Here is a 22,589-nt window from a genome sequence, read left to right as displayed (position 1 = left end):
AGAATGCTTTAACAATCAGTGATGCGTCATTACGATTATAAACATATTAATGAAGCAAACCGTTAACGCGGGATTACCGCTCACGGCGTGAAGGGACGCGCAATACCCGAATTCATGCGCGAGCGCGGTTACGCAGACGCGATATACGCGCGATATGTATACGTTTATTTATAAAATAAATAATACTTTCGATGCATATATATACGATGTATTCGCGCGTGTAGGCAAACTCGCGCCGCGCTGCGTGCTGCGTAATCGCAAAAATCAATATTATCACCGCGGATCCGCGGGTCGCGCCTCACCTCCATTGCGCCGCACCACAGCATCGCTCTGGCCAAAATTGCGCTGCTCTTCCTCTCACCGTACTTCTCGAACCGTATAAATTCGTCAACCGATGACCGGTTTGCGGCCATTTTACTCTTATCCGAAGATTTAGCTTCCTTCGAACGGACGGTAGCGGTAATAGCGGTTCACGAGATTTATTAGCGGATTCATGGGTAGGACGTTAATTCGTACCGAAGAGCTCGAGCAGTCGGGGAATCGAACGAAATGGCGAACGAGAAAGAAGAACGAGAAGACGGGTGAACCAGTGCAAGTGGTGAAGAGAGAGCAGTGAAAGGGGTGCAATGGAAAGAGAAGAACCGCCGAATCTACACGTATATAAAGAGGACGAGAGAGACGAATTCGCGAGTGTGCCTTTTGCGTAACGCAAACGCTATCCTCTTTTTTTTTTCCTCCGGCTTTAATCCCCGCACCGGTTGTAATTTGATGCGCCTTTGTAACGACCGTCGCCGCCCACGCACTCTGTGCGTCCGTCCGCTTCCGCTTTGCGTGCGGAAAAACGTCGCGCACGCTGGTGACCGCGGCAAAGCGTAGGCGGAATAATGACGGTTAATGAAAATATAAAAGGGCTAACGCGACCGAGAGCGAAGCGCGTCCGTGTCGGATCGAACCGCGACGCGAAGTGGCGGAAAAGAGGGAAATAACGGCGGCGATTAATCGTCACGTCTAATACGCTTTGATCGATCCACTTTGTCATCCCTCTCTCGCGTTTTTCGTTCGAAATGCGTAAAAATGGCTACATCGTTGAGGACCATTTGCGTCGCTGGTTTATCGATATCGAGTATGACGCAAAAAAAAAAAAAAAAAACGAATTGGATCGTAAATAGTAAGAATTTTTTTAGGAATCCTTCCATCTTCAACTATTCTATTTTTGGTCTATGTTGAAACTTATCATCGTTACTACTTAATGTACCGTCATTTATCCGAGCTCTCGTCTGCGAGCATCATTATCACCATTTTTATCACACTCATCACACTGTCATTCTCGCACTTCATACTTATCACGTTCATTTTATGTATTACCTTATTTTGATTTTTTTTTTTCAACACTCATTGTATTCTGTTCCATTTTCATTGCACCTTCATTTACGTTTCCCGTTCAAATTACTCAGCATTTATTATAATCTATTTTCCGTTATATTTTTTAAATTCACTTTTTGCATGTTCTTAGGGGGCTTGTTCTAAAACTTTTGATAAACGCTTTATCTATTTATCTATCTATCTGTTTATCTATCTATCTTCTCTATTTAAGTCTCGACCTATACGCCCTCGGCAAATCCGATGGGACATTTCACGGTGGCGCTTTTCCTTGCGTATAAACGAGCTTCATCGTCAAATTTGCTTAGCGTATCAAGGGCCGCCTGCCTGCCTACATTTTAAGACTTATACCCCGCGGAGATTTTTCAGCTGTGAAAAACGGCCGTAACGTGCACTTTATAATCACCGGGGTTACGTGCAAACGTCGCATCCCACAGGCTTCATAATTAGGCGATAACTTATCGGGGAGGCGTTTGTGCGCGTTTACCACCACCATAGCCAGGGGTTATCCGTCGCAATCCCCCGACGGAAGCGGAAAGGCGGACAAAAAGGTGGCGAATGCGGGGACGACCATCGAAAGACAGCGAGCATTCAGTGAGGTTCATTTCCCGTCTGTCGCGCTTGGCGAATTTCGCCCGGCAATTTGCCGAAGCGACGATTTCAAGTTTCCCTTCCGGTCGCCCTTCGTCTTTCCTCCGCGAAGAAACGGCAAAGAGAAACTCAATTATGCGATCGGCCCACGAATATTTTATACACGCTATCGACACTCCCCAAACGATAAACGCTGTATTCGATATAGCTCATTTCGCTGCTACAGAATCACGAAACGCATGCCCTCCACTCCTTTTCTTACTGGTAAATTCATGTTAAATTGTATTCAATTTGGGTTATTTTTTATCATTTCTATAGGTCGTCATCACTTCTATTTAAGATGTTGTTCATTTAACTAAAACAATGGAATTAAATAATTTAAAGAAAGTCTATATTAAAGACTCAAGTATAATTTATTATGTACTAAGTGCATGTTAATGTTGAAATCTCAATCAAATTTAGCGCATAATGTATAAAGACAAATTATTATAGAAATTAATATATTTTAGTAAATAATCAATACATATCTTTGGAACGTAAATATAAAATTAATTGATTAAGTAAAATTAGAATTAATTCATGACTCTAATGGAATGGGATACTGTGATTCATAATGTCAATTTTAATTAATTTTAATACCTATAATTTTAGTTATTTTTAATTATTTTTATGAGTCGTCATTGCTTCTATTTAATATGTCGTTAATTAACTAAAATAGTGAAGTTAAAGAGTTTAATTCAAGAAAATATATTAAATTTAATTAGTTTTATTATTTACTAAGTGCATATAAACATTGTTTATTTTAAAAATAACTGCACACTCCGTTAAAAATTTCATAATGAATTTAAATAATAGAAGCATTGTGATTATGAGATATAACTAAAACAAAATTAATAGTTTAACTGAACATTAAGTTATAGTAGTCTTAAATATAATAAACGTATGCATTAAATTTCATGTACACACACACACACACACACACACAAAAATATATTTTTTGAATACATTAAATTTAATATATTGTTATGAAATTAAGTTGTAACTAGTGTAACTTAAAAGTACATTAAATTTCATAATATTTTCAACAATGCAGAAATGAATTTTTTTACATTTTGACACACATGGGAGTTAAAAATAACGAAATGGTTTTAACTCAAAGGTTTGGGTTACCACTGCCTTTTTGATATCTAATAGTATTCATCTTTTCTATTATGCGTATAATTATCGAGACGCTCTTGTTCTCTCTTGTCGTTTCTCAAGCTACCAACCTCTCTTTCAGCGAGGCGAACTTCTGATTTTATTGGCACGGCAGGTTGAGCCGCGAAGCGAAAGGAACCGGAGATTGTCGCGCAAATGAATTTGAAGTATTGCCGTTCCACATCTCTCCATCTGTCTCCGGTGCGCTCTTTCCAACTTTCCATTATCTTACCTTTCGTTCGTGCTTCTACTCGCGTTTTACGCGCGGAACGGTTCCGCCAGGTACGGTTCCTTTCCTTCTCACAATTTCTTTTTTTGCTATGTCTTTTTTTACAATCGTTCCTTTCTCTCTCTTTCTCTCTCTCTCTCTCTCTCTCTTTCTCTCTCTCTCTCTCTCTTTCTTTTTCTCTTTTGAACGACCAGCTAGGTCGATGCACCACCAAGCCACATATTCGAGTTCAGCGACCGTACGAATTCAAGTTGATAAATCGGAGAAAATTGAGAATCATAATAAGATTGCCGCTAGTAACATTTACCCTCCATGGATTTCAAACAAGTAATCGTCGCTTCGTGAAATCGATTCCGGTGCAAGTAATGGAAGCAAAAAAGATCTAGCAAGATTGAAAGATTTGTTACAGTAATACTCGAAATATACATTCTGATGCTAATCATAGATTTTTTTCATCCGCGAAACACATTCTTAAAAATAATGAAACTAGTTTGAAAGTACATTGAAATCTAATCAGAGTATCTTCAAGCTGATAAATTTCCAAGCGCTCTGCCGAAAGTGAAAATGTTACAAAGGGTTGACCATTTCCCCAGCGAAACAGCTCAACCTTCATTTCTCTCGCGTATCAAGAGTCCTTCCCAAGTTTCAGGCCAAGTACAATAATATTATCACTGAGTTAAGTCATCTCACAGTAGTCGCAAAGAATTCCCATTAAAGGATTTCAAAGGATAAGGCCGTGAGGGGGAAGATTCCTCCCTCGAACTCGAGTTAAATTATCACAGAGTGTATTTGTTCCATTTTCTGCGCCAGCACCGCTGAACTAAAAGGAGCGCAGCCTTTTGACCTGAATACCCGAGGAGCACCATTTTAGCCGCATATAATGTCGCTAAATAAGGGCATTAAACAGGTTATCCCATCACGTCGCGATTAAGCGGCGACATGATGCGATTTATAACGATTATCGGAAACTAGAATATACGTCGTTCTGTCTCAGGAAATATCATTTCGTAGCAGCCGAGGAAACGGAACTGTGAATAAAATACAAAACTGCGTTTATAAGTTAATTTTCCTTACCCGCCGCAGACTTTTACCGTTCATTTTATTACGGTCATTCGGCCGCAATAAAACTAATCACACTCTTTAATTATCGTAATCCCGGGCATTATTCCACGCTGTTAAGCTCGACACTAATCATCCGACGTGAAGCAATTCCGTTTATCCGCTATGAGCAGAAAACGTACGTTTTCCTGCCGCAGAACGACTATTTCAGCGAATAGCCAGCCACTGGCGGACAATCGAGTCGATTATTTTTATGGTTATGATATAAAATGATATAATTATTATTTTCTTTTTACAAATAAAGACATGAAATGTTAGAGAGATCATATTTTATACGTAATAATATTTTTGTTTGGCAAAAGACTCATATTATCTACCAATATTTTTTAACCGTCGTTTGCCGGTACGTCGTTTACTGGTATTCTATGGCCTTCAATTTCCTTCGTATCGAGGCCCGCGGCTATTTTGCAGTATCGTAAATCGCGAAACGCATCTAGTTGCCAGAGAGAGAACGAGAGAAAGAGAGAGAGAATTAAAGTTAAGGACAAACAGGCAAGCCGGAGAAAGCGAGGTCGGCTGGGCCCGAACCTCCCTTTTAAAACGCTCCCCATGGTGAAATAAATTGGCGCCAGCGTGTTTACACGTTAGGGCGAAATTAAAATTCCTGAAGTGTTGTGAGGTAGCTCCCGGTAGGAAGAGGCGAAAGAGCGGTGCCAGCGAGCGGGTAGCCGCGAGAGAAAAGGGAACGAGGACAGAGAGGTGTATGAGCAGTGGGAAAGGGACGCGGATGTCGACGAGCGGATGCCCGAAGGAGAAATGTGTTTAATTAATGACCGGACTAATTAAAAGCCCAAAGAAAAATACACTTGCGCAGGATCCAGGGTAGGACAACGGCCGCGCTAAAACACTCGTTCGGTGTTAATGCACAAAAGCGTCGCGACGGTGGCGACGAAGGAAAGAATGGAAACGTGTCGGTTAATAAGTTCGTCCTGTTTCAATTATCTTGACATCCGGCCATCCCTTAGCGACCCATCCGCATGATATTTCTGCAAAGTGAGCAACGCGAAGAAATCGTCGAGAAATACGAAACTTTACAAGGTTACAGTTGCGTATTTAAGTCAAGTGATTTTATTACAATATTATAACAAATACGCGTAGCTGATCAAAATACAGATTGATTTCTCTCTGGAATAAAACTAACGAAATATTTATATTGCAAATTTATAACTTTCAAGCGCGCTGGTGTAATTTTTCAAAGTCCCGTTTGTATCGGATCTCTCGTTTCGCAAGCTCGAATAATAGCTTTGTTTCAAACTAGATTTCCTTGCCGTATTGATCGAGCCTTATCGAGCTGAACCGCATGTACGCGTTCTGGTTATCCACCTCCAACCTTAGTGTAATGATCATACTACGGTTTACCAATGAGCAAACGAACACATCCTGTTAATGTATGAATCTTGCAGAGAGCAAACGCGGGTTCCCAGATACAAACACACGCATACGCTTGTGTATCTGACACCGTTGATACATATATCCACGCGGTACATATTATGCGCTCTAAGATACGGTAGTTCTAATTAAATAATTAATAGCTAATGAGTTAGGTATGTCGTCTATATTGTGAAACTCGCAAGATATACACACGCTTCCTTATTGGAACAATCACACGTACTATGTGCATTCCGCAGGATACTCTGAAATATTCAACTACTCGTTCATATACACATACATATACGTATACACACGTTCGCACGAAATTATTATTTCCAACGACAATAAGGGGCGCGATATTAATTATCTACCGTGCGTTCGCCGAGTATAATCACCGTAGGAACGTGATCGCGTTGAATTTGTGGGAAATATGAAGCTCAAATAGCTCCGACTACGACCAATGCGTCATCAAACTCCGGAACTCAATTTATCGAGGAGACAGTAAGCTCGCAAAACAAAGTCCATGTGGGTGTACCGATACCCGTCGAAGATAATCTCAATACCACTGGGAAATTCCTGCGGGGGACACGACGCACCGAAATAACGAAAAAACAAAAGGAATCCTCGACGACACCGTGCTTTGCGTTACGGATAACGCGACGCCGCTGTAAATAAAACGACGCGTTACTAATTTAGATTTCTGTCAGATAAAGCCGTCCTGCAGGACGTCCGTCACGGCGCTCGTCATTCAATTGTATTTCGATACGGCTCGATCTGCGCGTTCGTGTACTAATATTAAAAAATGTCCAACAACGTGTGGAAATATACTTATACATGATAACGCAATAAACGTCACGATTATAGCAACAAGATTATTACTCATATAAAAACACAGGCGATATCATATTGCGTCACTTTGTGCACGAAGATACTTATCTATGACCGTGGAAAATTAAAGTGGGGGTAATTATGCAGCGACGCAGAAACGATCAGGCATAATGACTTCCTTGTATTCATAATTGATTCCTAAACGTACGTCACAACTGTGTGTAGTATAATTAAAGAGTTTTATTATGATAAAAGAGTATCGTACACAGAGTATAGATTTTTAAAACTTTTTATAAATCATATTCGACAACGTCTCTCAGAGATAATATTGCGTTTTCAACAGTTTTATATCGCGCAAATCTCATCTTTAAATCTCTATTCTTCCATTTTCACGTTTTTGCCACTCGATGCTAAAAAATTGCGAAGAAGATTTATAATCGTCAATAATGCTTTGTTGCAGTTATCTTGTTTTGACGTCGTATCGAACTGTCTAGCGTTACAGACTCGATAATATGGCGATATATTTCACGGATTGGCACAATTCACATATCCCACGAAACATTTATGCGTTCACGTAGGCCTCGCGAATCCAATCACGGAAATGACTGATGGAGGTAAATCCAACGTACGAGTTGTAATCGCAAGTGCCTTTGTTCTCTGGGCTTACACTCACAATGCCGCGAAGATACCAAATGCCATCCTTCTCAAAGCACAAGCCGCCGCCACTATCTCCGTCGCAGACACTCGAGCCTAACAATTATGCAATTACTTTCATTATGAACAATTATAAAACACTAAAGAGAATCATTTTTTTTCGATAGCAGAGATATGCAACCGTAATACAATTCTTTATCATCATTACTTCATTTATCATCATTACTTGTTATTATCAATTACTGCGATAATCTTACAAATTCTCTATGAGAGCAAGCGAATAAATCTAGCAAACATTTACATATATGTAAACTTACCGTTCAAGTGGCCGGCGCAGAATTTGTCGGACGTGAGGTATCCTCGAAAATCTTGAGGAACCACGGACAAACACTGATCATACGGCACGAACGGCATATCAATTTCCTGTAAGCTCTTGGTGGATTCGCCTTTGATGTCTTTGCCCCAGCCAACCACCTGAAATCACGAAGTGAGCTCACGTGTCCGTTTTTATTTTCTCTTTACATTTCATTCTACCTTCGTTCTCGAACAACGCGACGGTCGAAACGAGCCACTTTACAAAAATTAAACAGCCCACCCACTCGCGATCGAATATACAAAACCACGTGAGTACGGCGTACGTTGCACTCGTAGCAATTAACGTGAACACGATGTAACAATGTCCCAACATGCACGCAGTCGAAGTTTAGTTCGAAACCAGGTCGTTAATGCAGTTTACAACTAGTATCTCGCCAAATGTACTTTCGCTCGGACATTACAAAGCGCCTTTGTAATTAATTAAATTGTGCTAAGACGTGCCAATTAGTTGGTTCTCACGATTGATACTTGGTGCCCGTATTACCTTGCCGCTGTGTCCCACTTGCAGCTGCTCTCTCTCGTGCGTGTTGTCCCAATCTACGCAGACGGGCCTCACTAAGGTAGTCAGCTCGAAGGGCGTCTTCAACTTTAATAAAGCTATGTCGTTGGCGAAATTACCTCTCGCTCCCTGGTACCTGCCGCCTGCTTGGATGCTCTCCACCAACGATTTCTGCGCGTATTTTTCTCTCGCGTTCCAATCACGATAATGTTTGCCGGCGGCCACAGCATATTGTGATTCGTTGTACAGTTTGTTGTAAACCTCATCGTAGAAACAATGGGCAGCTACGAATACACGCGACAAGAGTAAATCTAAGAATAGAATGACGATTCACCAGCCCGATAATTTACCTGATATGACGAGATTGTTGTTAATTAAAGTGCCGCCACATATCTGCTGGTACCTGTCCGTATTTTCCTTGGCGTAAATACCCACGTGCCATGGAAATATCCCTGTTCTGGCAGCGAATCCATTTACGATTAACGTGTTGCCGTGCGCGATGGACGTTCCGCATTCTAATTAACCAGAATGTCGTTAATATTTTTGCAGTACGATGGCACGATAATTGCAGGCGAACAGCCGGATTATAAATCACTAGCTGGAATAAAGTCTCGAAACTGTAATCTTATACGCTCAGACGGCAATTACTGCAGAAGAACGTCATGTGGTCTAATGGATGATAACATGCACGGTTGACGTTCAATCCGTCCAGATTTTTTCGTTTTTCGTTCCTCGTATCAGGAAGCATGCAAATGACAAGTACCTGGTAGACAGCGAAAAAGGCGACGATCCCATAAACCATCGTCGAGACACGTGAGCTCTCTGTAAGCTGGATCGTTCGTTAAAGGTAATTTATAAGATGATTTACAAGCGAGTGTAGCCTGCGTACCAGGCAGTATACGCTCGCTACAGGACACCGTTTTCCCGTGGTAGCTGCAGGAAATGTCTACGCTGGTACTGTTCAACGGTGAACAGATTTCTACGAAGATAATAACAGAGAAGATAAACAATAAATTTTATATTATATGACGCGTGATACAATATCATTAAATAAGAAGAATATTATTTCTAGTAGAGACCTTAACGTCATTCGATGTTTCTAAAAATAAATATATACCGTTGAAATAAACTTACTATGGCATGAAGGCGGCTGATACCACCGGTTGTTGACACAAACGGAAATGGTGTTTCCTTTCAACATGTAATTGCTTTTACAGGTATAATTGAGGAAGCTGTTTTTAGGAACTGTATCACCAGGACGTTTATCGCAACGTTCATCACAACCACCCAATTCGTAATGCCCACCTTCTGGTTGTTGGGGTAGAACACAGCTGTCATCATTATTTCTGTTCCTATAATTTCGCAAATATGTAAAATATATAAAATTGTACACTTAAAGCTAAAGATTTCAAATAAAAAGAGAAGTTCAGAAGGCTATCAGAAAGATAATGATAAAAAAAAGATGAAATCAAGTATGTTTATTATCCGAGTCAAGTATGATTATCATATTTATCCATGTCGTAAGTAATGAATTTCGAAGAAGCAGCATTTAAAGAAGATACATAATTAATATAAAAACATGCGTAGTTAAAAAGCATTTAGCTTACGCCATACAAAATTCTTCATCGCTGGAATCACGACAATCATTTTTATTATCACACTTAACCCTTCGCGGTAGGCACTCGTTACTTCCACAACGAAATTCGTCGTCCCTGATTAAAAATAATTAAAATATTTTTGTTAATTATTTTACTAATACGAATATAAGTAAGTACCATCTCCGTCATACATTAATAAAGAATTATATATTTTTAATTGAGAGGCAGTCAGATATACCTGCACTGTCGATTCTGTGGATATTCATTTCGATCGGATATGCGATCGCCTGGACCATGGGGGCCCTCTCTATTGTAATCAGGATAAGGTCTTTGAATGGATCCACTGTTATTTGAACTTGGATAATTTTCATTGTTATTTGGACGTGGATGGTTTGCATCGTTATTTGGACGTGGATAGTTTTCATTGTTACTTGGACGTGGATAGTTTTCATTGTTACTTGGACGTGAATAATTTTCATCATTATTTGGACGTGGATAATTTTCATTGTTATTTGGACGTGGATAGTTTTCGTTGTTATTTGGACGTGAATAGTTTTCATCGTTATTTGGACGTGGATAGTTTTCATTGTTACTTGGACGTGAATAATTGTCATCGTTATTTGGACGTGAATGATTTTTATTGTTATTTGGACGTGGATGGTTTTTATTGTTATTTGGACGTGGATAGTTTTCACCACTATTTGGACGTGAATAATTTTCATCATTATTTGGACGTGGATAGTTTTCATTGCTATTTGGACGTGGATAGTTTTCACCTTCGGACGAATTTTCGGTGTCCACTTTGTTCCAGCCCGGAGGACGTTTACCAATCAATCCTGGAGGACCGCCGCCCCCTAATCCGGGAGGACCGCGACCACCTGATGACCCTTTACCACCACCCCCCCATTTATTATGACCCGGTGGTCCGGAAAGATTAGTGTTGCCGCTCCACTTGGAATGACCTGGTGGGCCATTCGAGGCTGTTGTTCCGTATCGATCAGAAAACCCATAGTCCAAAATCTGCGCACGAGCCTGTAGAGGCACTAAAAGAGTGAATAATTTCTACGTAAATGCTGATTCTCGAAAATTTTTCTCTATACATATACGAGAAACATTAATATTAATTTTGTATTGAAATTTAGTCAATCGCAAACAAGAAAATTACTTAATGGAAAAATCACCGACTTGATTATATTGAAGAAAAAAAGAGGCACATATATATATATATATATATATATATATATATATATACATAAAGACAGAAATAAATTCTATAAACAATTCTCAAGGATTCTCTGATTGCTTCGATCTTTGAATATTACAAAAACCAGTCAATGTAAACTTGTGAGGGAATTCGTAGTCGCGCGTTAGTTCATGAATATTCAATTGTCACCCGACAAACAGGAATTATGTTTGGTCTCTGTCACATTTCCATTTTAATTTCAAATACAGAAGAAACATCACGATATGTGTTAATATTGAGAATACTCTCATCATTGCACGTTGTAAATATGATTATTCGAATCGGATTTTACGGACGAATTTTTCATTCACGTCAGATAAATTTCATTCATTGCTCGAAGATTTGTCTAGTTATTCGATGATACACGATGATACGTATCGCGTAGAATGAGAACGCGATGCTTAATCTCGCAATTAAATCGTATCATTGCGCGAAGTCGCGAACTTTCGTAGCCATTCTTCGCACGGAACTCGGTGAAGCGGTAAGACAACGTCGAAAACAACAGTGAATCAAAATATTATGTAAGTTACTCACGCGACGGCAGTAAGGCAAGAAACGACAGAGTCACCGAGAACACAACGCATGCGTTCGTAACTGGCATGGCTTTCGTCGCTCATAGTCGACGAGAAACTGACCGCGTGTTCCACGTCAGGCCCAGTCAACGTGGAATACCCCACGATAATGTAGAGATCATTTCACGAACGGCGCAAAATGGCACTATGTCAAGGAAAAAGCTCGAGGATAGCAAAGAAATTCGTAGAAACGTTAATAAAACAATGTCAAAATAAATAATAATAATTTGTCGGCGTTATCGAGAAATGTCTCGGGATCATAGAATAATCTTATCAAATGAATAACTTTAACGCGATTTAACGCTAATAAAACGATAACAAGTTAATGGGATTGTAATTTATTTGTATTTTTAATGATTTTATCTCGATATGATTTTATTCAGGGACCAACACTGTGTAGCCTGATCTATACTTGTTTCATTATATAGCTTCTGTATAGCTTCATCAATGCGCTCGTTACCATCGAAAGTTAGCAACTTTTGCGCATCGTATTACTCGCGATAAGAGCAAGAGTCGATAAATTCAAGCAACTCGGCTGAAACGATAATCGCGAAAATGAACGTTTTACTCCAGAAACATGGAGCTAAACATATATGTAAGGTCCCGGAAGGATTACGCGAACTATGCACCGACATCGCACGCGAGGTTCGCTCTATGAAATCGTTATTTGACTTACCACCGTCACGTCAAAGGACGATTAAATTATTATCTGATCCGTAAAGGTTCTACGCTCGCAACCGAGGAACATTTATTGCTTTGTCGCTGATTATGTCGAAACCCTTTTGATCACACGGGAAAATGCAAAAGGTACTTTGTCAACTACAACAGCCTCGGATGTCTTGATGTTATGTATATATCATTCGCAAACAGACGCTAATTGGAACGTTAAGCTAATTAATTACTAATGTTTACATGCATGCGTACTGGTATACCAGTTTGTCCCACGAATCATTATGTTAATTCAAAGGTTGCAGTGAATGACCGCGCGTATATCATCCGCGCGTGTGGTAAAATACGCGCGACGATCGTAAATCGCACTACAATCGTGTATCGCGTTTCTACAGTCGTACAATTGTACAATTTCAGTCGCGGTGAAAGTCGTAAACAATATTTTATTGGGGAGTCAAGCCATCGTGGATATACTTCGCCGGAGCGGCTTGAGTTTGGAACAGATCGCCCGCGCCGCTCCCAGGATTCAGGTATAGAATTTACTGTCGCGTGCCGGATAAGGATCCAGCAGTTAAATAATATTTCAGACATTCTTTCATACTTTTTTCGGGTTCAGACGGCGTTCCGCGCGTACTTGGACGCGGTAGACATGCGAGCGACCCAGGTGCGCGACGGTAATTACACGGTGAATTATGTAGAAAAACAATTTTGCGGCGGGTAGACCCGCCGCGCGCGGTATTTCTGTAACGTGTAACGGACAAAAAGTACGCGAGAGACATTCTTCCTCTTTCGACCGCAGACACAACTTGCGACGAGAAATCCGAGGTATCTCTGCAAAGTATTCTGCAAGCGATGGGGGTCTCGCTGGAACAGGCGGAGAAGTATGCCATGATAATACAAGTATGTGCTAATTACTATACGAGACCCAACTAGAGAGAGAGAGAGAGACCTTCTATTATGGAGCTTTAATGCTGATCGTAGCTCTTTGAATCATTTTCGGTGTTATTAATCAGGCCGCTTTCCGTGGGCATTATGAGAGGATGCTATTAAACGAGTCCCGTGGCATAATTCCGTGGCAACGAGCGGCAACAAGGACTCTCGAGATCCTGAGAAAGGTAGGAGCTTCGCAAGCAGAAGCGTCGAAAGCCGCCATTTTAATACAGGCTACTTACCGCAGCTATTATACAAGGAAAAACCTAAAAATGAAAATGCGTAAGATCACTCAGATTGCATCTAGTGCATTTCTAGGTGCACTAGGGTAGTATTTCAAATCCCGATATTATATTCTCTTGCAGAGACTATGCAATCGCAGGAGGAAGAGAAAAGAAGCGAAGTAGACATGATAGAGCCCAAAGAAGACGTTCAAGTAGTAGCTTGGTTGAACATGATGTACGAGGAATCAGGACTGACACCAATGAAAGCAAATAAAGCTGCATCCACTATACAAGTAAATCAAATTATATGTAAAATTATCATATACATCGTACATTATGTTTATATCAAATATATACAGAAAATTGAAAAGAAATAATCATTAATTGTCACAAATGTCATATAGAAAGCTTATAGACAGTATCGCAAGAACAAAAATAACTCTAAATCGCCGGTAGAATCAACGAGATCGACAGTGACAGAAGCCATCCTCAAAAATTTGCATCAGAAGCTTTTCGACGAAGTCATGACTCGGGCGAACATCCCCGCAGAATTTGGTAATCGAGAGGACTTGATGAAAGCTGGCGAAGAACTTCAACGTGCTCTTAAAGATCGATTAACACTTGCTCGCTTGGCACAAGGTATTATAAGCGATGTCTGTATAAAACATTTATTTTAAATATAATATCACAATGAGAAGGAGAAAAAAAGGGATTGACTTATTATATATAAAAATCTTTAAAAATACTAATCTATCTCAGATAGTAATTCAAGGAACACATTGAAGAGAAAATCAAAATGATGATTTTTTATTACAAAATTTGACTGTTTATTGACTTTAAATATCAAAATTAAGTCACTTTTGACGTTAAAATGACAATAAAATTTGCTACCTGAAATATTATATTCATCTAAACATGTAAACAGAATACGACAAGGAGGAAGATGAATCATTTGAGAAAGTGGTGAACTCGATTAGCGTGTCGGAAGATTGGCAAGAAGATCGAGAGATCGAAATAGAATCTGAACGTGACGAAGAAACAAACACGTACGTGTAATATTAGCATCGAAGAGAGAGCTGAACTTTCCGGGAGGGAAAAGGAAAAGCGTGCTACGAAATCCTTTCCAGAGACCAACGAGATGAGCCAATTAACATGGAAGCTGTGGGCGAACAGTGCGAGAGAAGAAACGAAACAACGAGCGTACGACTATCACAAAGAGCCCAGCAAGCGAAAAGTCGTCTCCGGAGGCAGCCAAATGCCGGAGACACCATGGTTTTTAATGTACATGCTTACATTCGATAATTCTGTTAACGTACCGCGTTTCCGTATAGTAAGCTTAAAATTCTCCTAGATGGAAACTGGCTCTCTTCTACGCGTATTTGAATAAAACGAATTAAAAGTTAATTGTCCCACTATACAAAGTTAATTTAATTCGAGTAATACGAACTAAACCGTTTCATGGGCTTGTCTAAAATTTGATTTACATAATTTTTATTCTTAACGTTTAGCGTTGTAATACTCTGCTATATTATTTCGCTGCATTAATATACGGCGGGTAAGTAAGTATCTCGTGGAAAAAATTCAATGCGGTTGAAACAGGGAAAGGTGCAAAAGCGCGAGGATTTCGCTTAAATTTTTCACGCACATCGCTGTACAGTTTATGTACAGTATCTACTACCGCGATTAAAATGTAGATAAAAAAACACGAAATTTCAAATAAATTTTAAATCGTTTTTTATTCCAATGGTTCACGCGCACAAATGTTGGACGCTGAAAATAACTAGAAAATACAAAAATTGGGGTAAAAAGTCCATGAACGTGTTTTGTGGAACGAAATTGAATTAGAAGACACGTCTACAAGGCGGTCGATTTGAGCAACAACGGGTGGCAGCCGTCTCGTTCAAAGGCGGCTTCAATCGGTCGAATTCATCCTCTGGCGGCTCGTGTCGGCCACATATTCTTGCGATCGCGGCGGTTCCGCAGTTCTCGCAATGTGCAGCTCGGCAACTGTGTCTCATCCTCGGTCCCTCGTGCGAAACCGCGTTTACGATCTCCAGCGACGATCCAGCCAGCGGCTGATCGATGATTTCCGAAGTCAACGATTTGTTACACTCATCCTTGTTCCCTGTCCTGTCGCCCGATTGCGCTCTATCCCCGCACCTTCTGTCGCACCACTTCCTGCTGGCTTTATATTTTTCAGCGAGGATGCACATGGAGTCCTTGTGATTGATAACAACCACGCTATCGTCGTCGTCTTCGTCTTCGTCTTCGTCGTCGTCGTCGTCGTCGTTCTTCTTCTCCTTGCGTTCCTCATCGTTTCGTTCACGAGAGGCGGGTATTATTCCAGAATACTCCTTCGAGTAACACTGCCGCGCGTACAATCGACTATTCTCGCCTCGCATCTGATCGCGCCAGCTTTTGTGTTGAGCTTTCTCGCCGGAGATGCCGTTCTCGCGCGTCTCACATCTGCAATATGAATGATGCGAAGAGAGTGAATTAAACAGAGATTGTAGCTGCAGGGCATTTTCATCCCCTCAATCACATATCTTCCGCCTTACCCTCCTTCCCTATTCATTCGACTTCTTTTTTAAAATGACGATATTTTATAAAATTCATTATAGAAATACGTGAAATACACGACGATCAATATTTAATACATAATATTAAAAAACTAGATGTAAGATTCCTCTGGATACGCAGTCGTTCAAACTTTTATGACCAATCCGAAATTGGCTCCAAATCTTATAATATTTTCGATCGTTATAACGGGTTTGAACCAATTTGAGATGGATTGGATGTTGCGTGCTCTACTATTTATTAATTTAAACTCGTTACGGTCGAAAATGTTATTAAAAACTATTAAAAACTAATATAAATCCTTTAAAAATTCATCACAAATCAATTCAGCTACCATGCGTAATGTTACATGAAAAGGATGGTTTTGCTGAAGTATCTAAAAATTTAATCAAGTACAATCTAAAAATAATTTTTTTACAACGAAATAATTATGTAGAGGACGTTCAAAGCTAGATGATTGATATAGCTAGAATATCAAAACTTTTTACTGCGTTGCTCATCATACTTGAGACTCCTACGTAATTATTTTAACGGTCCAACAAAATTATTTTCAGATCTGTTTCTAACTAAACTTTTGAATACTTTAATAAAACCGTTCTTTCCATCTACATTTTGTGTTCTTAACATCGTGACTTCACGTTTGGAGATTCTCTCTAATATAATATATTATAAAAAGATCTCTTATTAACCCTTTGATGTTTATGCACAAATTGTCGTGTTGCGAACAACAGCAATACCGATGGGAGCAATCGCAATGATAATTATAGCGACGGTAGCACTCATTTCGGCAACGATCACACGACGATCTTGACAGATTCGGAATAGAATCATCGCGCGGATGATACTCGCACTGGTATCGCCAGGTTGAATCTACAATTTTCCGATGGGTCGATTGAGATTTGGTCAAAGTATTCGCCCTCGTCCACATGTCTTCGATATCCGAACTATGGCCCCGAGTGTCGCTGGTAACGATATCCTTCTCCGCATTGCCACCAAGATCGATGGATGTTCCGTGACAACTTGTCGACGCGAACTCCTTGCTCCTGTCCCCTGTAAAATCGCCGCACGCGACTTTGTCGTGCTTCTCACAGGACGCAGAGTCGCACGAAGGATTTACATCATGGTTGGGATCCATGTTCGAACATGGTCTCGACGGGCAGCGCGCTTTACAATGATGATAAGATGTTGGATGTGAGGATTGCGGGATCCGTTCTATCGATCTGACAATGTCGCTATCATCCGTCGATCTCAACGCTACGTCGCATCTGCATTCACGTAAAGGGAGATGATTTTATGAGAGATGTTTTAACAAGTTCCATGCCAATTTCATTAGCTTGTCATCCGCGTATGAGTCACTGGGTAATTCTCGGTGACTAAAACTGCATTAATTATAATTTCAGGAAGTGTTTATTATAATTATATATGCATTACGTGATTTAGGAGTAATCTCAGGTCGTGATATTTATGCCAATTTTAAGACCGTGTTAAATAATGTCTTAATGAAATGCTAATACTAGAAAAAATGAAGAGTAAACTGAACTCAGTTAAATATACCTACAGAGAGCAAGTGTCACGACAATGTCAAAATTATATTAAAATGAATCGGAAATGATTGAAAATGACTATTAATAATCATTTTAGAGTCATTTTGACATTATTTTGATATCATAATGACTGGTTGTTCTACTTGGATAAGCCTGAGTATCTTGGTACATCGTTAAATGTTTCGCAAGCATTGCAATTCATTTTATTAAGGCGAGATACAACCTCATACTACGCTTTTATTGTGTCGTAAACTACGTAACTTCCTTGAAAAAAATACGTATAGAAGTCTGAGGAGCATCATAATTATGTGTCTTTTAATAGCGAAAAATATCGATGAATAGAGAGAGCTGAAAAATGAACTAAAAATCTAGTAAATTACTAATAATCCACGCAGCTCGAAATGTATTAATCATAGCACTTTGTCTCCTTTATGCAAAAACCTAAGAAACGAAACGTTCAAAACTCATCTTTTCCATTTGAGATTTGATAAGAATCATTTTTTAAACGTCGTATCTTTTCATAATGCTAACGCAATAATAGGACGAAGAGTCCAACCGTTAGTTCATTTACTGAAAACATCGCAAGGCCGAGACGTTACAAACCTGTCTCGGTCAACCAATTTCACAAATTCATTTTTACGATCGGCGTCCGATGACGCAAACTCCTCGCGCTCTCTGCTTGGCACGGTATCGACCGCGTCTCCACCACTGCACTCATCCTGCAGCTCCGAAATGTCCTCGCCAACGTTTCTTGTCCGGTAGCAACTGCAGGTCGAGTTCTCCTTGTTGTAGGAACGATCGTAGTCGGAGTCGTGATTCCGCATGCTTGCTGGACAACCATGATTGGATTTCGAGTTGTATGCGCGTCTCACCAGCGTGGAGCTCGATCTGATTTGATTGATAGGCCCTTCGCAGCTCGTCGTGGTTTCTTGCGTCTGAAAACATGCATCCGTCAGAAACACGGTTAATAAATTGCCCTCGATACGATCGACATACATCATAACGCGAAATCAGAAGCAAATGGGATCTGATTTAAATACAGAGAATTATTATGGAAATCTTAAAATTAATAACGTACAGATGTTCGTCATTTCTTTTTATACAATGATAATTCAGTGTAAGACCTTTGTATTTCCGGATGCACATTCGACGGTGCTTTCGAGGCCGAAGTCCTTCGGAAATTTGCGGCGGGCACGTCGAAAAGCGATCGCCGCTGCGACAAGCTGATGAGACGACGACGGACAAAGCGACATTACCGAAAAGCGATTATGGTCGCTGCAAGCATCTCTGTGATGTGGTAACCAGTTCAGGCGATGGTCCTGATTACAATGATCGATTCTGGAAATTCGGAATAGTCGAGACGCAGCCTTTATCGCCTGTTATCCAACGAAGCACAAAATATTTCCGAGGAAGGTTACCGATCAATATCACAATTGACGCGTGTAATTTGTCAATTCGTATTCGCACGCATGTGACATGGTCATTAGTTTCACTTTTGATAATCCAAGGCAACATTTAGCGATTGTTACTTCGTATATTTCTCCGATAATTTATACTGAATATTTATACGAATATTTAATCTTTTTATATAGTTAGTTTATTTTTAATCTTGACACATATTATATTAACATAATAATATAATATAATTTTGGTTAATATAATATATAACTATTTCAAGACGAATATTTTCATCTTGAAGTAATTATATATATTATATTTAAAAAAATTATATTATATTATTATGTTAACATATTCGTCAACAGATTAAAAATAAAGTAACTATAACAAGACTAAATTTAAAGATCTCTTCTAAATTAAACTCGATCTCTCCTTATTAATTTTCGTAAATTTCAAGCGGAGCATTGAATTTCTGGAGATTAAATGCTTCAAGCCGAGGCAAAAATTCCTTCTCGAGCTTTCGCTTCTGAAGAAAGAATTCACCGCGAGAACGATGTTACAGTGCGCCTCGCTATCCAGCAAATTAAACTTCCCCGAAGTATCGGGAACGCGGTCGCGTAACACACGGAAAGGTTGCAAGTTTTCTGACGTAGCGGCTAACAGACCGCCAGATCCGGATAACGAGCGAGTCCTGCGGGCCGCCGGCGGCTTTATCGAATTTGTATCGAGCGGAATTTCACCTCATCCCCTCGTCACTCCCTTGCTTGCCCTGGAACACGGACGCCTTGGTCAGGATTTGATCGCCGTCGCTGCTACTGCCGCTACTGCCCTCCACCCGTCAACCCGGCGGCGTTTAACGGGGCTAATTGCGACGATTGCTCGCTGCAAATGGAAACGGTGCGGTTTTATCGTTGTTTGCCAAATCGCGTTGATGTGGAAAACGGCAATCCATTCTGCGTGGCAAAAACGTGACGATAGACAAAGGCTGTCGACATGAAAATAGCTATTTAATTGGCAATAACGATTTATTATTGGCTTTGCATAAAAAAACTGCATTAACTGCATACATTGTTTATACGTGTTACATACCTATCTATAAGTAAATGGAGAGATGATACAGTTTCACTGAGAGGAAACTATAATTATTCCTCGCATGAGAGTACCCAAAACAAGTGATCTTTGAATGCGCAATGGTAGAATAATTTATTTAAAATAATAACGCTATTATCTTTTCTTGTATACATACATATATATGTATATATATATATATATATATATATATATATATATTAGGTGTTGGAATTAATTCGTAGCGTTTTTTAATGAAAGAATGTTATTTATTTCACATGAGCATTAAAAAATACATTAATGAAAGTACTTCCCATCACTTGTAAAACGCTACGAATTAATTCCAACACCTAATATATATATATATTCTTTTCTTGTATACATACATATATATATATATGTATATATGTGTATGTATGTATATAGTATTATATACATATTGTGTATGTATGTGTGTGTGTATGCTATACAAGAATTCTTTATGTGATCCTGAAGATATATTCTACCAAAATAAGTAACTATCTCTAATAATAAGTAACTATCTCGCAAACGTATGTATATGACATTATTATTATGTATAATCTCACACTTCTCTTTTTCTCTTTTTCTTTCATTCATTCATGTTCTCTTCCTCTCTCTCTTTTTTAGCATACAATTTAAATTATACTGTATAAATAATCTTTAACATTTTTTACAAATTTTTACATATAGTTCAATATTCCCCTTCCTTAAAATAGATTATTAAATTATAAGAATTGCCATAAGGAACATACAATTGAGTGTACGTAACACGATGCAGTTCTAACTATTCACATCTATCAGATCTTTGCAGCTTGAGTCTCAGCACTTCATTATTATGTCTTTGTCAAAACAACACTTTCATCATGTTCATGTCACTTTCATCAAAATCACATCATCAAATGGAAGCGACATAACAAGAAATACTGTCTACTGTAGTTTTATGATTTTTAGTTCATCCATGGTGGGCAGGACGTCGATGGTTGATATGTCTGAGAGATTGGCACCTGATAATGCTGTACCGTTTGTGCAGGATGCTGCGGTCGCGGTTGTTGATGATGCGGCGGTGGTGGCGGTGGCGGATTGCAGATCGATTGCATCAATGGATGCGCGTTGTAAGGCGGCGGTTTCGTCGTATAGGGCGGTATTTGATTGTATTCAACGTTTAACTGCTGCTCTAACACGGCGGTTTGAGTAGGAGAGCGATTACCATCAGTGGGACCTGAGAACAGTATCATATCCTTAAAGACTAGTCAATTGTCATATTGTGCATATAAGAATTACAATAATGTGCAGATTTATTATATTTCTTTGTCTTTTATTATTTATATCGAGGAACGCTGATATATTCATAAATGGTTGGTAATTTACAACAGAGAAAACATAACTTAAAATTCAAGATTTTAAGATATAAATAGTTTGATGTGACAAATAAATCAAATGCTTACCTCGTGACCTGATCTGAGGTGGAGGCATATTAATAGGAGGTAATCCGGGACAGACTGTAGGAGGTTCCCCTTCCCTTGGAATAGGTGGTGGTCTACCCCAAGGAATCCTCACGTGATGATTTTGCCATGGCGCCTGCGGCGAAGATGGAGGTAGAGGTGGACCGTTGCCGACATGAATATTTCCAGATTCCGCCATTACATTTTGATCATTTCCTATTTACAAAATATATCAAATAATCTAAACATCCATAGAAAATATAAAATTTTCTATGGATAGATATATCTTTTTTCTTTTATGATATATCTCTCAACATATTATACATTAAACGTACCTGAAGATAATCCTGCAGGCTTTTGGTCCAGATTTCGTTTCTCACCTAAACGATTAAGACATAAGATATGAAAAGAAAGATACAGAACATTCTTAAATAACTAACATAATATAATATTATATTTATAATGGCAAATTATGCGATGAAATATTGTAATAAACTTAAAAAATTCTCGCTGTATTCAACAAAATACGCACAATTAATCTTAACAATTTCAATATCTAATATCTTGAATCTTATGTTCACAAACAAAAAATGTAAACTTAATTTTTTTTTTTAATTTGGATGTAAATCTAATTGTAAGAAAATTGCTAAGACTATATCTAATATTATAAGACTGCTGCCGGTTTTCATCTTCCGCTTGAGACGTGTCACTGTGGCAATAAACAGAAATTTAGTTTTCTAAATTTGAATTTAATCTTACAAGACTAAATTAAATATTAGGACAATATTTCACGCTATTAACCATTGCCAAATCAGCAGAGCGATTTGACAATCGCTATCTGAGTCTGAAAGCAAGCAATGCAATTTTTACATTCTTATGTGTTATTGGATGGTTACCGCTTATCAATTACACTAAAAATTTAAAACCATACAGTTATTTACTATCTGGATATAAAGTAAATTTAATTATTAGAACTATATATTCTTCAAGTTTCTTCCACTTTTTCCATTACAGATAACTGCTCAGAATACTGGAACACAATAGAGACGATATAATATCC

The 22,589-nt window shown here is 39.1% G+C and overlaps 4 protein-coding genes across 4 annotated transcripts; 1 reads left to right on the top strand and 3 right to left on the bottom strand.

Moving 5' to 3' along the window:
• Window positions 1-6,935: 6,935 nt before the first annotated feature.
• On the bottom strand, window positions 6,936-11,775 carry LOC105147861 (modular serine protease). Its single transcript, XM_011059172.2, has 9 exons — window positions 11,619-11,775; window positions 10,080-10,884; window positions 9,851-9,955; window positions 9,378-9,595; window positions 9,007-9,222; window positions 8,594-8,758; window positions 8,229-8,527; window positions 7,687-7,843; window positions 6,936-7,465 (listed from the first exon to the last, which is right to left on the bottom strand). Exons 1-9 carry the CDS (start codon window positions 11,683-11,685, stop codon window positions 7,278-7,280), a joined length of 2,220 nt encoding a protein of 739 aa, XP_011057474.2. The 5' UTR covers window positions 11,686-11,775; the 3' UTR covers window positions 6,936-7,277.
• Window positions 11,776-12,959: 1,184 nt separating this feature from the next.
• On the top strand, window positions 12,960-15,065 carry LOC105147857 (uncharacterized). Its single transcript, XM_011059168.2, has 6 exons — window positions 12,960-12,999; window positions 13,125-13,225; window positions 13,339-13,537; window positions 13,621-13,772; window positions 13,884-14,118; window positions 14,405-15,065. Exons 1-6 carry the CDS (start codon window positions 12,975-12,977, stop codon window positions 14,533-14,535), a joined length of 843 nt encoding a protein of 280 aa, XP_011057470.2. The 5' UTR covers window positions 12,960-12,974; the 3' UTR covers window positions 14,536-15,065.
• Window positions 15,066-15,196: 131 nt separating this feature from the next.
• On the bottom strand, window positions 15,197-19,888 carry LOC105147856 (uncharacterized). The gene is made up of 3 exons (XM_011059164.2): window positions 18,725-19,888; window positions 18,204-18,535; window positions 15,197-15,945 (listed from the first exon to the last, which is right to left on the bottom strand). The coding sequence occupies exons 1-3, from the start codon at window positions 18,851-18,853 to the stop codon at window positions 15,321-15,323; spliced, it is 1,086 nt and encodes a 361-aa protein (XP_011057466.1). The 5' UTR covers window positions 18,854-19,888; the 3' UTR covers window positions 15,197-15,320.
• Window positions 19,889-20,004: 116 nt separating this feature from the next.
• On the bottom strand, window positions 20,005-22,583 carry LOC147906397 (uncharacterized). Its single transcript, XM_087416611.1, has 3 exons — window positions 21,865-22,583; window positions 21,533-21,745; window positions 20,005-21,306 (listed from the first exon to the last, which is right to left on the bottom strand). The coding sequence occupies exons 2-3, from the start codon at window positions 21,726-21,728 to the stop codon at window positions 21,035-21,037; spliced, it is 468 nt and encodes a 155-aa protein (XP_087272737.1). The 5' UTR covers window positions 21,729-21,745; window positions 21,865-22,583; the 3' UTR covers window positions 20,005-21,034.
• Window positions 22,584-22,589: the final 6 nt, after the last annotated feature.

The sequence above is a fragment of the Acromyrmex echinatior genome, unplaced genomic scaffold (assembly GCF_024713525.1).
Source record: "Acromyrmex echinatior isolate Ae372 unplaced genomic scaffold, ASM2471352v2 Scaffold46, whole genome shotgun sequence".
Lineage (NCBI taxonomy): Eukaryota > Metazoa > Arthropoda > Insecta > Hymenoptera > Formicidae > Acromyrmex > Acromyrmex echinatior.
This window is presented reverse-complemented; position numbering and strand designations above follow the sequence as displayed.